The sequence below is a fragment of the Numenius arquata genome, chromosome 15, assembly GCF_964106895.1.
Source record: "Numenius arquata chromosome 15, bNumArq3.hap1.1, whole genome shotgun sequence".
Taxonomy (NCBI): domain Eukaryota; kingdom Metazoa; phylum Chordata; class Aves; order Charadriiformes; family Scolopacidae; genus Numenius; species Numenius arquata.
The window spans coordinates 3,575,433-3,589,109 of record NC_133590.1 but is presented as its reverse complement, the minus strand read 5'-3'; the positions used below and the strand labels follow the sequence as shown (position 1 = coordinate 3,589,109).

General features: G+C 49.2%; 1 protein-coding gene across 1 annotated transcript in view; it reads left to right on the top strand.

Annotated features, from left to right (window-relative positions):
- Positions 1-13,347, top strand: part of NT5C2 (5'-nucleotidase, cytosolic II) — a 43,132-nt gene extending 29,785 nt beyond the window's left edge. The window contains exons 4-17 of the mRNA XM_074158855.1: positions 280-375; positions 1,700-1,791; positions 1,964-2,021; positions 3,330-3,423; positions 4,433-4,486; positions 5,674-5,757; positions 6,488-6,529; positions 8,136-8,243; positions 8,580-8,646; positions 9,268-9,438; positions 10,284-10,335; positions 10,591-10,651; positions 11,208-11,384; positions 11,596-13,347. Coding sequence (XP_074014956.1) covers positions 280-375; positions 1,700-1,791; positions 1,964-2,021; positions 3,330-3,423; positions 4,433-4,486; positions 5,674-5,757; positions 6,488-6,529; positions 8,136-8,243; positions 8,580-8,646; positions 9,268-9,438; positions 10,284-10,335; positions 10,591-10,651; positions 11,208-11,384; positions 11,596-11,853 — 1,414 coding nt within the window. The 3' untranslated portion in view covers positions 11,854-13,347. The remainder of the gene's footprint in view (positions 1-279; positions 376-1,699; positions 1,792-1,963; positions 2,022-3,329; positions 3,424-4,432; positions 4,487-5,673; positions 5,758-6,487; positions 6,530-8,135; positions 8,244-8,579; positions 8,647-9,267; positions 9,439-10,283; positions 10,336-10,590; positions 10,652-11,207; positions 11,385-11,595) is intronic.
- Positions 13,348-13,677: the final 330 nt, after the last annotated feature.

Below are 13,677 nucleotides of genomic sequence, written 5' to 3'. Positions count from 1 at the left end.
GTAGCTAAGCCTCTGCCGGGTTAAACGGTTCCATTTTCAAGTCTATGGAGAGCGGATCGGCCGTGCCTTTCACCTGGCAATGCAGGGCTCTTGTTGCTCACCTGCAGCCAGGTAAAAGGGACAGGAGGGACCCTGTCTGCATAAGTAACAGCAACTCTGTTCTGATGCCCCACACCAAGTGAGCAGGCTGTTCTAGAGCTGATTTGAAAAGAACTGCTATTAAAATGGTCACTGCTTAATATGCTGGCTTCTTCATATCTTAACTTGCTTTCTTAACAGAGGCCTGGTGTTTGATACCCACTATGGAAACCTGTTGAAGGTTGATGCCTATGGGAACCTCCTAGTGTGTGCACATGGCTTTAATTTCCTCAGAGGGTGAGTGCCGACTCTTGGCTGTTCTTTTTTGGCTTAATACACCCTTTTGTGTCACTGATCCTCAGGGCTTCTACTGTCTAAGGAGTCAGAGGGGCTTCACTAACAGCAGATGCTGTATTGGTGTTCCTGCAGCTCCAGAATTGACACTGAGGGTCCCAGACACACCAGCCCAGGGTGTTTGTAGAGGGAAAGGTCTGTGCTGGCAGAGGCACATCTGTAGTGTGCTGGGAATGGAAGAAGAATGTTCTGTGGGAAGGGGTTGATGGGATAATCTGGGTGCCGTTCACTATCCTGGCACAGTTTAACATCAGCAGCTTGTCAGTTTAAGACAGAGCCATTGTGCAAGGGCTCCTGGGAGCAGAGAGGACCTGTGCCCTGTGAGACCATTAACTCCACAGCCGTTGCTAAGAGAGGTCAGGGGCCTGAGCTGGCTTGGAGAAGGAAGAAGCTTGCTGTGGCCCTTCATGGTTTTGACCTTTGAGGGTGTCAGAAGTGAGGCATCGCGTGCCATTTCCTGCAGCCTTCCCTGGCTGCTTGTGTTTCTCTTGCCCCAGAGAAGGTTCTTTAGGAAGCAGAGGGGACCACAGTGCTATGTGCCTGATGTGTCCCAGCAAATCCCCTCATATCCCTGCTGCGAGGGCGGATGGATGGAAGGCCAGCACAGGCCAGCTCAGGGGCCCCAAGGTGACAAGCCATGTCATTGCAGGCCTGTGAGTCCTTGCATCGGGAAGCCAAAGTTTAGAGAAAGCCCTTATATATGCACTCAAGTTCCTCTTTGAGTCAGAGGGGATCTTCAGAAGCTCCAGAAATGAGGGAAAACAGAATAATTAAATGACTTTAGTCATCGCCACCCTGCTGATTAATTGCAGAGGGCCCCAGGCAAGCCTCCCGCAGCGCAGCCCTGCGCTCCCCTGCTGAAAGCTGCTCGGGGGAGTGTAAAGGAACACATGGAAAGTGGGGGAAAGTTTAAGATAAGCAAACATTGAAAGTGCAGATGATTTAAGGCATCCTCATAGCCAGCAGTATGGGGCTTAAGGTCGAGTTGTGGACTCTCGACCACTCTGTTTCCCCGTGTGGGCTCTGCTCTGTTTGCTGACTCAGCGATGAGGGCTTTGAGCTCTGCTGCAGCCAGCGTGGTGATGGGAACGCTGGTGGATGCAGTTTGCTCTTGCGCTGCTGATGCACGTGGGAAAGCTGGGTGTTGATTAAAGCACAACAGACTTTAGTTAATGGACCCAGCTACAACTATATTTTGCACGTCAGCACATTTTATCCCCTTTTTTTTCTGTGTGGTTTCATTCTTCTCCACCTTATCTGTTCTCAGGCCTGAAACACGGGATCAATATCCAAATAAATTTATCCAGAGGGATGACACAGATAGGTTTTACATTTTGAACACGTTATTCAATCTACCAGGTGAGTCTAATATGAGCCAACAGAGGCCTGATCAATAATCTATTGCTAATGTATTATTCAATTATCTGTTTCTTCTTTTTGGAAGAACTTTCTTCTTTCGGGCACAGGGCCCGGATTTAGCTGGCTGTATGATGTTATCCTTGTTTTAAAATCTCGCTTTGTTTCTTTACAGAGACCTACCTATTGGCTTGCCTAGTGGATTTCTTCACTAACTGTGACCGGTACACTAGGTACGTATTCCCTCTGGTTCCAGGTGCGGATAGTACAGTAAGATTGTTATTATAAAGAGCAATACAGCAGAGATGGAGATGTTCTTAATATCAGTGGAGGCCTTTCAAGTGGTTTTGGTGGAGAAAAGTTCAGGCCTCTTATTCTTTTGAAGTTAGGAGAATTTAGCGGTGACAAGATGGTCTATGTGTACAGCAGAGACTGGTTATGAGGATCTCCTTCACAGGGTGGGTCAATATCGCCATACTGACTGACACTGGTATTTGGGCCAGCTTCTAAGACCACACACTTATTACAGGGTGATTACAGGCACCAGACAGCTCATTTTGAACCTGTGTCCATTGGAGCCTTGTTTGAACTGAAAGACTAAATCTCCTCAGCCAGTTACCACAAGTCCCTCATAATTGAGGACTTTGTTCACTCAAAGGTGAAATGCTCAGGCACAGGATGATGTAAAAGGCTGTTTGTGCAGTGTGAGTATTTACCTAGCTTTCAAATAGGTATAAGCATAAAAACAAGCTGAGGTTTGAATTGGCAAATGTGAATGCTGCTGTGCTGCTGACTAATGTCATGGGTCATCTTTGCATATTATTTGAGTGGAAGGCAAAGGTTTAATGGGATTTTACTTGAGAGCAGAGGAACTGTTTTATACCAACAATCCATCAGGTGAAGTGTCCTTTCTCAGGACAGGCATGATGATTGCTGTCATAATAAGTGCAGCTCGGTTTAATCCTTGATTTCTTCTGATGCAGGCTCTCATGAGTGTCTCAAAGATACCTCCACAGTATCTTGTAGAGGAAATTTCTCATGTTAACTCATAACTGTTCAACAGTAGTTCCTCCCCTCAGCAGCGAGTGTTACATGTAGAAGATTTTCATGGCACCCCTTTCTTCAGTGTTGCAGAGAGGGAGAAGGAGCAGCACTGTGCTTACTTTCTCAGTGCCATTCATCTCTTGTAAAATGCTGCAAACTGCACAGTCCCAGTCTTTTTTTCCTTCTTGTAATACTGTGGGGGAGAAATAAGAGTTGCAGTCACAGAAAGCTGTGGTACTGCTGTGGTGGCACAGGCCCATTGTTAGGAAGTCACATCCTAAAATTTTAAACAAATGTTCTTGGGTAACATGCAGATCCTGTTAAACTCTGGTTGTAGCTTTCTTTCAAGTCTGAGCTGCAGTAAAGTAGTAAATAAGAAACCATTATGGTAAGATGAGAACACAAGCTCCAGACAACATTTTGAACTGTCTCTCTCCTTGTCATGTTTCTTACCTGCTGTGATTGGCCGCTACCATCTCTATTCTTTCTCCTCACAGCTGTGAAACGGGATTTAAAGATGGAGACCTCTTCATGTCCTTCAGGAGTATGTTCCAGGATGTCAGAGATGCTGTTGACTGGGTTCATTACAAGGTGATTGCAAGAGCTCCTTGGGACGTGTGTAGTTGTAACTGAGTTAGAGGGACTTGTTTGTAAGTCATGAGTTAAGATGTGTTATTCCACTTTTGGGCAAGAGCCCTGCTTTGCCGCCTAGTGAGCAAATAATAAATTGCAGTTGTATGTGAGTAAGCCAAGATCTCACTGCCCTCCTGGTACTGGAGCATATCTGTCTTGGCTTCCTCTTACTTTTTATTATGCCCAGATTCCTATACTGTAATTCATGGGGTTTAGAACGTGATGCCATGAGGGTATTTGCACGTACAACACAACTTGTATGTTGCCCTAATTAACTAAAACAGCATTTCACTGTAAATGGTTTACTTTGGTACTATCTTACGTTGTCTGAAAAGTACCTGGATTAAACAGAGAAATGCATCAACTCTATTTAGAAAGGTGAGGCAGTTCATCTTTTCCACACACTTGTGCACACATTTAGAGTATAATTTTGTGAGCGTTAATATCTGGTTAAATACCTGATTTTCTTGTTCTTCCTCATTCAAGAGGTTTGTTGGGGTGGGATGGAGAGCTGTCACAGGAGAACTCTGCTCACAGTTGTACTTGTGGTGGTCCTTTTAGCCATGCAGAAGTCAGGAGTCTATTTTTCTTTCCTTATGCAGTGTTGTGTGATACATGTTGGAGTTGACCTTTGAGTAAAGCATATTACGGTCAGTGTTGGAGACAGGTCGTTGACTGTCTTGTTTGGTATGGCAAATCTATTTTTTGTTTGTTTCTATTGTATTCCCTTCTGAAAGGGTTAAAATGCTGTTGAAGTGGATTATTTACCATGGTGAGGGAATCGATGGATCACAGAGTTTGTGATGGTCCCTGCTACTCAAAGCCTCTCATCTCTAGAGTCACTGGTTCAGATTCGCCCTGGTTTGTACTTTCACAGCATTTTAAAGTGTGAAAGTTGGCATTACTTTGATGTCTCTTACATCATAAGTTTCCATGACCTCACTGGATTCTGTTGTTTCTATTTCAGGGATCGCTCAAGGAAAAGACCCTTGAGAATCTGGAAAAGTATGTGGTGAAAGATGTAAGTGTGAAGTTACTTTACTTGTGCTGTGTGACACTCTGTACTGAATAAGCAGGCAAGAAATAAACATGCTGATTTGCTTTACTAAATCACAAAACAGATAACGCTGTGATTTCTATTGTAATAACCAAAGACAAAGTGGAAAGTTCGGAGGCAGCCTTTATTCTGAGCCAGTGATCCACATGATTTCGTATTCACGTGCACGTTTTTTACGTAAAATATAAAAGCCAGAGGAAACGTTATCATGGGACCCAGGTGAATACTCTGGCAAGCCTCGTGTTGTGTCTTTTGGTGGTGAAAGCAACAGTTGGTCCCTGGCCATGTTTTCTCTCCAAGAGAAAGACCTCTTTTTAAAAGCAACAAGTGAGCATCTTTCTAGGTAGAAGTATTCCTTTGCCATCCAAGAAAAATGTTACATGCGTTTAACCATGAGGGACGGAGGGAAAGATCCTGAAAGGCTGACCGATGTCCAGTGTCTTGATAGCCCCAAAATGTGTGTTCAGCACATGTAATTGAGCAAGCTCCAGTGCTTCCCTTATTTTTGCCCTCTCTGCAGTGTGCAAAGCCCCCCTGGACCACTTACCGCATAATTATTCTTTAGTTTAGATGGGCTCTGTGGTAGAGTATCACTTTAAAGCAGTTAACCTTGTTTCTAGTTACATGCCTGCAAAATTCTTAGGAAACCGTTCTGTGAGGTAATCAGCTGCTCTGGCAATGGACTGAGATTTACGATTCAATAAAAATAGCCCTAGGAATAAATTCTCCCTAATTTGAGGTTGGAATTATAATGCGCTCCAACTTGTGGAGCTCGTGCGAGCTCGGATTTCACCTGCCTCTGGGCCCATTTCGGGAATGGACTTGGAGCTGGAGGAGCTGCTCCAGCGTGCCTGGCACGAGGCAGATGGGTGGGAGCAGCACAGGGTGCCTGGCATTGTGGCTGGCAAAGGCACCGCAGCCCAGCTGAACCCTTCCTCCTCACCTTCCTCCCCTGGGCTGTGCTCTGGAGGGGTGTTAGTGTGGACGGACCAGCAGCTTTCCTGGCTCTGGCCAGTGCAAAACACATGAGTTTGCTTGCTTGATGGTTTGAATTGCTTTGTTTTGTCACTTGGGACCTTAGTTGAGAGCGTTTTGCCCATGATGAATCTCTGTAACTTTTGTGTGTGACTTGTGTGTCCCTTGGCTTTCAGGGGAAGCTGCCACTGCTGCTCAGCCGCATGAATGAAGTTGGGAAAGTGTTTCTCGTCACAAACAGTGACTATAAATACACAGACGTAAGTGCTGCTTCAGTTGTTGTGTTGGTATATAATGGAATAAGCAAAAGCCAGCCATTCATTTGTATGGCTTTTGGTAGGACATCATCTGGTGGAGAATCAGGTGTTTTCTAAGGCAGATCTAGGATGGTTTAGTGGTGAATACAGGTTAGGTCTCAAGTCATCTTTTGTAGTCCTGGTTCTGCTGCTGACCTAATATGGGCCTGGCCTAGGTCCCTCTGTGCCTGCCTCAGTTCCTCAACAATTAAAAGGCTGAAAGAGAAAGTGCTACTCATTTTAGATTTCAGCATCCTTTAAAATGCAGAACTTCCCTTTCAAATGAGATAGTCCGAGTACAGACAGGTCACCAAAGCCATGGTCCTGGAGAGGTCCAAGAGGCAGAGAGGGCTGTAGGAATAAACATGGTTGCTTCAGGTAAATGTCAGGTTGTTGCAACACTGCTAATCCAAAGATTTATATGCCGTTATAAAGCATTGCAAGATACACCTGAAGCAGTGTGCAGATTTCTGAGGCAAATGTGTTCTTTGATTATAAAAATTACTGGTTTAATACCTGTCACTTTAAATTCCATCCATTCATTTTATCTCCAAATCTTACACTGACTTTCGTGTAAATCCTGAAAATAAAGTTCTGTAACCTGAAAAGATAAAAGCAGAAAAGTACACTTTTATAAACTATACAAATGTATGTTTAAAACTGCATCTTTGAACACTTTCTTTCTGTTTTTCAGAAAATTATGACTTACTTGTTTGACTTTCCACATGGACCAAAGGTATGTGATTTCTAGACTGCAGTTCCAATAGAAACTGATGTGCCTAATTATCTGTGTAGCTGCAAAGTATTTTAATCCCGCTTCATCGGCTGCATGGGATTAGTTGCTTTAATCTGGTTAAAATACACTTGCTGTTTTGTGTCCTATCTGAATGGGATCAAAGCAAATACAATATAACAAAAAGAAAGGAGGCATCATCTGGTCTCAAACAATAATCTGTGTTAATGATAACATTATTTTAGTGATAACGCTTTTTAACTGTGGCTTTTTGCAGCCCCATTTCTTAGAAATCTTGCACAATGTTTTAGATCTTGTTAAAAAAAAAAACAACCTTGATGGAAAAGAGAGAGTTTTATAAAACAGCAGAAACATTTATGGCTGATTGTGCCTTGACTATGGTAACTGAAAGTTTTAGTCATGCTTTTTCTGGTTTTCTGAGGAAGAGAGGTTTATGAGATCAATTTCTACTGTTTTCTCAATCTCCCAGTGGGAGGCGCTCTCACACTCAAAAGATGTGTTTTCACACTGATAGCCCCAAAAAACTCCTTGCTGTGGTCTTGATCTCAGAAAGGCTGGAAGTTTGGAGCAGAAAGGGCTCTTGAATGCCCAGGGTCCTTCGGGCAGGGCTGTGATTCAAAGCTGGGCTCTGTGGAATAGAGTCCAGGCATTTTCCCACTCTTCACCGAATGTACCAGTATGGACTTGTGAGGCTGAAGTCGTGAAGTCGCATGTGTCTAGATCTATGCAGGATGTCATCTTCAGAAACAGTGACAGCAGTGTCATTTCACAGAATCACAGAATTGTCAGAGTTGGAAGGGACCTCTAGAGATCCTCTAGTCCAACTCCCCTGCTGAAGCAGGGTTGCCCAGAGCACATCACTCAGGGCTGCATCCAGGCGGGTCTTGAAAATCCCCAGAGAAGGGGACTCCACACCCTCCCTGGGCAGCCTGTTCCAGGGCTCTGGCACCCTCACCAGAAAGAAGTTTTTCCTCCTATTTGAATGGAACTTCCCATGTTCCAGCTTGTGCCCGTTGCCCCTTGTCCTGTCACTGGGAACCACTGGGAAGAGTCTGGCTCCATCCTCCTTCAACCCACCCTTTAGAGACTGGGAAGCATTAATAAGGTCTCCCCTCAGCCTTCTCTTCTCCAGGCTAAAGAGTCCCAGCTCTCTCAGCCTTTCCTCATCAGGGAGATGCTCCAATCCCTCCATCATCTTTGTTGCCCTATGCTGGACTCTTTCCAGCAGTTCCCTGTCTCTCTTGAACTGGGGAGCCCAGAACTGGATGCAGTATTCCAGTTGTGGCCTCACCAGTGCAGAGTAGAGGGGGAGCATCTCTTTACATGACAGCTGTGCTGTGACGTGGATGTTCAGTGCAGTACTGCTGTCTCACACCATGTCCTCAGTCCTCACTGCTAGGCTGGGTTGGGATGGGCTTTAGGAGATGGCACTGGCAACCCAGCGTCATGCCACAAGAGGCAAGAGCTAGGGGATTTTGATGTACCAGTGATGTCACAAGGTTATGGCTATGGACAGTGACACTCCAGTTAAATTCCCTGTGATTGCTTGTGTTGTGCCTGATTCTGAGTTTTGTTGTTGCCTTTGCAGCCTGGGAGTGCCCACCGGCCATGGCAGTCCTACTTCGATCTGATCCTGGTGGATGCGCGAAAACCCCTCTTCTTTGGGGAAGGCACCGTGTTGCGGCAGGTGGACACGGTGAGTGGCACGTGGAGGGTACCTCTACAGCTGGAAGGGCTCCTGTGTGGCGTTTCTTAGTGGCAACAGGCAACACAGTGTTTAGACAGCACCTGCCCTAGAGGTGGTGGGCTGCTTCTCCTCTTAGTGATTCCTGAGCAACCCCATCACCTGAGGCACAACAGAGCTCGAGGCTTTGCTGGCTTTCCTAACATACCACAGGTGGCAATAGGGAAAGAATGTGGAAAGCCACCTCTAGGCTGGCTGGCTGGGAGTGAGAGAGGGACAAAAACTAATAGGACAGAAAAGACCCAGACCATCAGCTGTTCTGTACTAACGCAATGTCTCCTTCCTCAGGTGACCGGGAAGCTGAAGATTGGTACCTACACTGGCCCGCTGCAGCATGGCATCGTGTACTCGGGAGGTGAGGCGAGAACCCTTCTTGTCCCGTGGAGTGGCTCTGACATGCCCTTCTGGCCTTCAGCCACTCCTGCTGAAGGCAAGGTTGTTTCCCGAAGTGTGTTGTACTGTGCCCTCCACACCCTGCACCTGAACCTCTCCATCATCACTCCTGCCCAATGCAGGGAGGAAATGGACCCGTTCCTCCTCAAACGCCCTTTTCTTCCTTGCCAGGGAGGGTCTGGGAAGTGCCACTGCAGTGCTTGTGGTGGAGGGGGAGCTGCAGCTGACCCAGTGCAATGTTCTCAGCTGTCCTTACAGTGCTGCCACCAGTGTGACTAGGCTTGGAGGGTCCCCTGAGCCAGGCAAAGGCAGCAGGTGGATGCACAGGGCTGTCCGTGACACCCAGGGCTCCGTTACTCTCACATGGGGTGGGAGGCAGCACAGCCCCTCTGCTGCTGCTGTTCATGTGGGGGTGTCCGTGGGCAAAGCTGCCTCTGAGTGAACTTCCATGTGGGTGGCCCCCACCCCGGGCTGCCATGGCCAAGCAGGGCTGCTATGCTTAGCAGTGGAGGTTTCTGGGAGGAAAATGCTCCTGCTCTTTTCCTATTCCTGACCCTCTGAAATGACACCATTCTTCTCTCAGGCTCTTCGGACACAGTCTGTGACCTGTTGGGGGCCAAAGGGAAGGACATCTTGTACATTGGAGACCATATCTTTGGAGACATCCTCAAATCCAAGAAGCGCCAGGGCTGGAGGACCTTCCTGGTGATCCCTGAGCTGGCGCAGGAGCTGCATGTCTGGACAGACAAAAGCGGTCAGCAGCTGGGCAAACCCCGGGCCAGGTTTTACTCTTGCTTGCTTGGTGCTGCACCCGAGTAGGGATGCACGGGAGAGATCACCTTTTATTGCTGCTCCTCCTTTTGGCCCTTTTTCCCCGGGTCTGGGTGTTGGTGGCAGGAGCTGGGGCAGTTCTCCGTGGGCTGCCCTCGGGGTCCCAGTCCATTCCTGTGCTCTTTCCCAGGCTGCTTGCCTGCGAGCAGCCAAGTGCTGACTTGGCTGAGGGAGAATCTGCAGCTGGGTGGGGTTGAGTTGTTCCTCATCCATAACCCTGCCCCAAAAACTCCTCTCCCTCTGCCGTACGGAGCCGTGGCTTCTCTGGTAAAAAGTGTCTGACAAGACACCTGGGTTATTCTCCCTGTAATGCCAGAGCCATGACTGCTCTCCCATCTGCAGGGCGTCCCTGCTCACCAGCTGCTTCCTCCTCCTTCCTCTCGCTCCCTCTGCTGTGCTGCTGCCAAAGTGCTGTGTGTTTCCCACCCTCCAGTGCTACTGCTTTTCTCCCAGGTTTGCCCTTTGGTGTGTAAATAGGTCTGGGGGTTATGCAGGTTGCCCCATGGCTGGTTGGAAGGTTTTGGTGAGGGCTGTAAAGGTTCAGCTTAAAAAAAATAAAGGGGTAACCAGAAACCAAGCCCAAAGCTTGGCTCAGAGCAGGATTGAACCCTCTCCCTGCACAGTGGTGGTGAGATGCCATGTTTCTTGGTGCAGTGCCCCTCTGCTGCCATGCAAGGGGAGTGGGCAGGATGGTTGGTTTGCTTTCAGCCCTTTTCATTTCAAGAGTTTAAACTTACCTTTTTCCCCTTTCTTTTCTGGATTTTCCAGCCCTTTTTGAAGAGCTGCAGAGCCTGGACATTTTCTTGGCCGAGCTATACAAGTGAGTATTTCAAACAGTGACAACTTTCTTGCTGCCTCTCCCAGCCTAGCGACAGCTAACGAGCGGCTCTGATGAAATGAAACCCTGGGGTTGGGTTAGCGGCACTACTGCCGGAGCTTTGACTCAGACCTGGGCTCTGCCCCTGAGACAAACCTTCCCCTCCAGACCAGCCTCCCTCCCCCGAGCCCCCATCCCACAGCATCTGGTTCTGAAAGGCTTTTCACACCTTGTATTTACCTTCTCGCCTGTAACTAGGCATCTGGACAGTAGCAGCAATGAACGCCCCGACATCAGCTCCATCCAGAGACGCATTAAGGTACCAATCATCAAAATCCCTTTTCATCCTTTTGGATCACAAAGGGCTTGACAGCCCAACCCCGGCTGCTCAGCCCTGAAATGCTTTGCTCTGCCTTTGGGTGGGCACGGCAGGCTTGGCAAAGCCGTTCTGTCTTTGTGGACGCAAACGGAGGAGCTTCTCAGCTCACTGGTGTCACTGGAATTCCTGAAAGGCAGCCTGGTCTGGAATAGGGTCCCTTTCCTCATGCACACAGCAGCACTGACTGACGGTGCTCACTGCTGCGGAACGGGGCGCTGGCACACGCAGGCTCGGAGGGGCTTTAGCCTCTGGTTCAGCCAGCCCTGGGGTGCCAGCCTGGGGCAGGTGCTGGCCCTGAGCCCACTGCTGCCTTCCCCTCTGTTAGCTGGGACTCAGCTGGGCTCTGATGCTGCGGGATACGAGCACAGAAAGCCTTGCGGGAGGTCCCTGCAGATCTCACGTAGCCCCCAGCCCTCAGTGTGCTCTGCTTCGGTGTTGTCGTGGCTCCGCGCCGCTGCCTGCCCGGCCCAGGATCTAACCTGCCCTTTGCTTGTAGAAAGTGACCCACGACATGGACATGTGCTACGGGATGATGGGGAGCCTCTTCCGCAGTGGCTCTCGGCAGACCCTCTTTGCCAGCCAGGTGATGCGCTACGCTGATCTCTATGCAGCCTCCTTCATCAACCTCCTCTACTACCCTTTCAGCTACCTCTTCAGAGCTGCCCACGTCCTGGTGAGTAGCAGACCCCGGGGAGATGGGCAGGGGTCCCAAAGGTGCCCACGCTCGTGTTCATTAACACTTCCACAACCCGCAAGCACCAGGAACGGCAGCTTGGTGGGTTGTGGGGCGTTTGATGTGCTGCAGGCCAACAGGTCCTGTTCTGGGGTTTGCTTTCTATCTGTCTCTCACCCCTTGTCATCTCCTCTCTCTCTTACATGTGTAGATGCCACACGAGTCCACAGTGGAGCACACGCACGTCGACATCAATGAGAAGGAGTCACCGATGGCCACGCGCAATCGCAGCTCAGTGGATTTTAAAGATTCTGACTACAAGCGGCATCAACTGACCCGTTCCATCAGTGAGATCAAACCGCCCAACCTCTTCCCCCAGGCACCTCAGGAAATCACACATTGTCACGATGAAGATGACGATGAGGAAGAGGAAGAGGAGGAAGAAGAGGAGGAAGAGGAAGAGGAGTAAGAAGGAAAAAGCAAAGCATCTCTGAAGACAAACCGTGACTCTAGCAGTGATCAGGAGCGAATTCCTTTGTTGGGGCCCTTGGGGTGATGGGTTGGGGGGGTGTTGATTCTTGCAAAGGCACAATTTGAAAGCATTTGGAAACTTTTACAAATTAACACTAATTAGGAGGAGACCCTTGTTTTCAATTTTGCAGACGGTTCAAAAAGCTGACGGATTCTGCCTGGGTGGCGCGTTCAGGTCGGACTGCCCGCCTGCGCTGTCGTGCCGCTCCCATTACATTCAGGGATGCTGCACGTTTCTCCCTTTCCCATGTTGCGTTTCATTCGATTGTCATTTGAACGGCGTCCCATGAACGGTTTTTGCCATTCGTTACGTTTGTTGTGGAGAAGGAAGGGATGTGCTGGGCCCCGCAGGAGACAAAATGATCCAAATCCTCCTGCCCGTTGGGTTGCTGCCCTTAACTCTCTGCTTCTGGGTTACAAACTGCCCCCTCCCCGTGTTAGCCTGGGTGTTGCTGCGGCTTCCAGCGTCCCGTTTACCTTCTGCTTGGCGTGAGTTTCTCGTTGTCAGTGGTTCGATTCCTCCGGCCATCACAGATGGTGGTGGGATTCCAGCTCTTGCGTATCTGCAGCTGTACATGTTTCGGCTTGTAGGACGCTCGTTACCCTCTCCCAGTGTTTTCAGAGCTCTCTTTCATCATCGGCACGTGATGCATGATTTCCAACGCTTTTCTCAAACCGCTGAGCCGCACACTGTGTTCTCCACTCCTGTAGTTTCAGCAGTAAATATTAACCCAGGAGCTTGAAGCTACTGCTTTAGCGTTACGTTAGTTGGTTTGTTTTCCTACTGCCTGTTACTGACCTTTCTGCTCGCTCAGCTTTAAGAAAGTGAAGCGCCCCAAAGACAATCCCAGCCACCACCTGGAGTGAAAGGGGCTGTTATTCCAGCGTGCTGCCGGGCCACGCGTGTCTGCCCTAAACTAGGAAACAGCACGTGCTACAGGGCCGGGCTGGAAACTCCCGTCGGGCTGGCGGCTGCCCTGGGCTTTGGCCTGGCTCGTCGCAAGCTGTGGTGGGCAAAGCTGCCTCCCCGGCCAAGGGTTGCCGTGTGGGGACCAGGGGTGGCTGAGGGTGCCCTGCGGGGATGGGCAAGCGGTCCTTGTGCTTGAAAGCCAGCCCGGGGAAGGCGTGGGGCCTGTGTGCAGCTGAGCAGCGGTGCCCTGTGGTTTTCCTCCGTGTCATGGGTGCAGCCTCCCTTACTCCAGCCTGTGCCGTTCGCTGTGAAGGGATTACGAGGGCCCTCTTGTAATGAATTCGACTGTTGTTTCAGTACCATAAACTCATTTAATCTTTTTTTTTTTTTTTTTTCCATTTTAAAGTACCTTAGGAGAAAATAAAATAAAAAAAAAGAAAAACCACACCACCAACATCGGAGCAGGAAACACTGCTGCTGCTGTAGTGGCAGTTGTTCAAGTCAATAAATGATGATGTTTCTAAGAAATGCCTGGTGCTTTGTGTCGCTGAGGTGATGGGGGCTGTGCCGGAGGGAGCAGGGAGAGCCGGAACGAGTCTGTGGGGTCCCAGCTGGATGGAGGCTGAGGGAGAGGGGAGCATCTCTGGGAACTGGTTGTGTGAAGCATCGCCCAGCAGGGGTTGTGGGTCTGGCTTTAAGGGCTTGTCTGGGGACGGGTGGGCAGGAAAAAATGGGGTCGGGGCACGGGGCTTTTGTTATCCCCATCAGCTTCAGCCGGGAGACAGGGGGAGACAGAGAAACATTTTGGCCTGGATTTGGAGAGTGAGGAGGGGCTTTTCCGTGGCGGGAAGG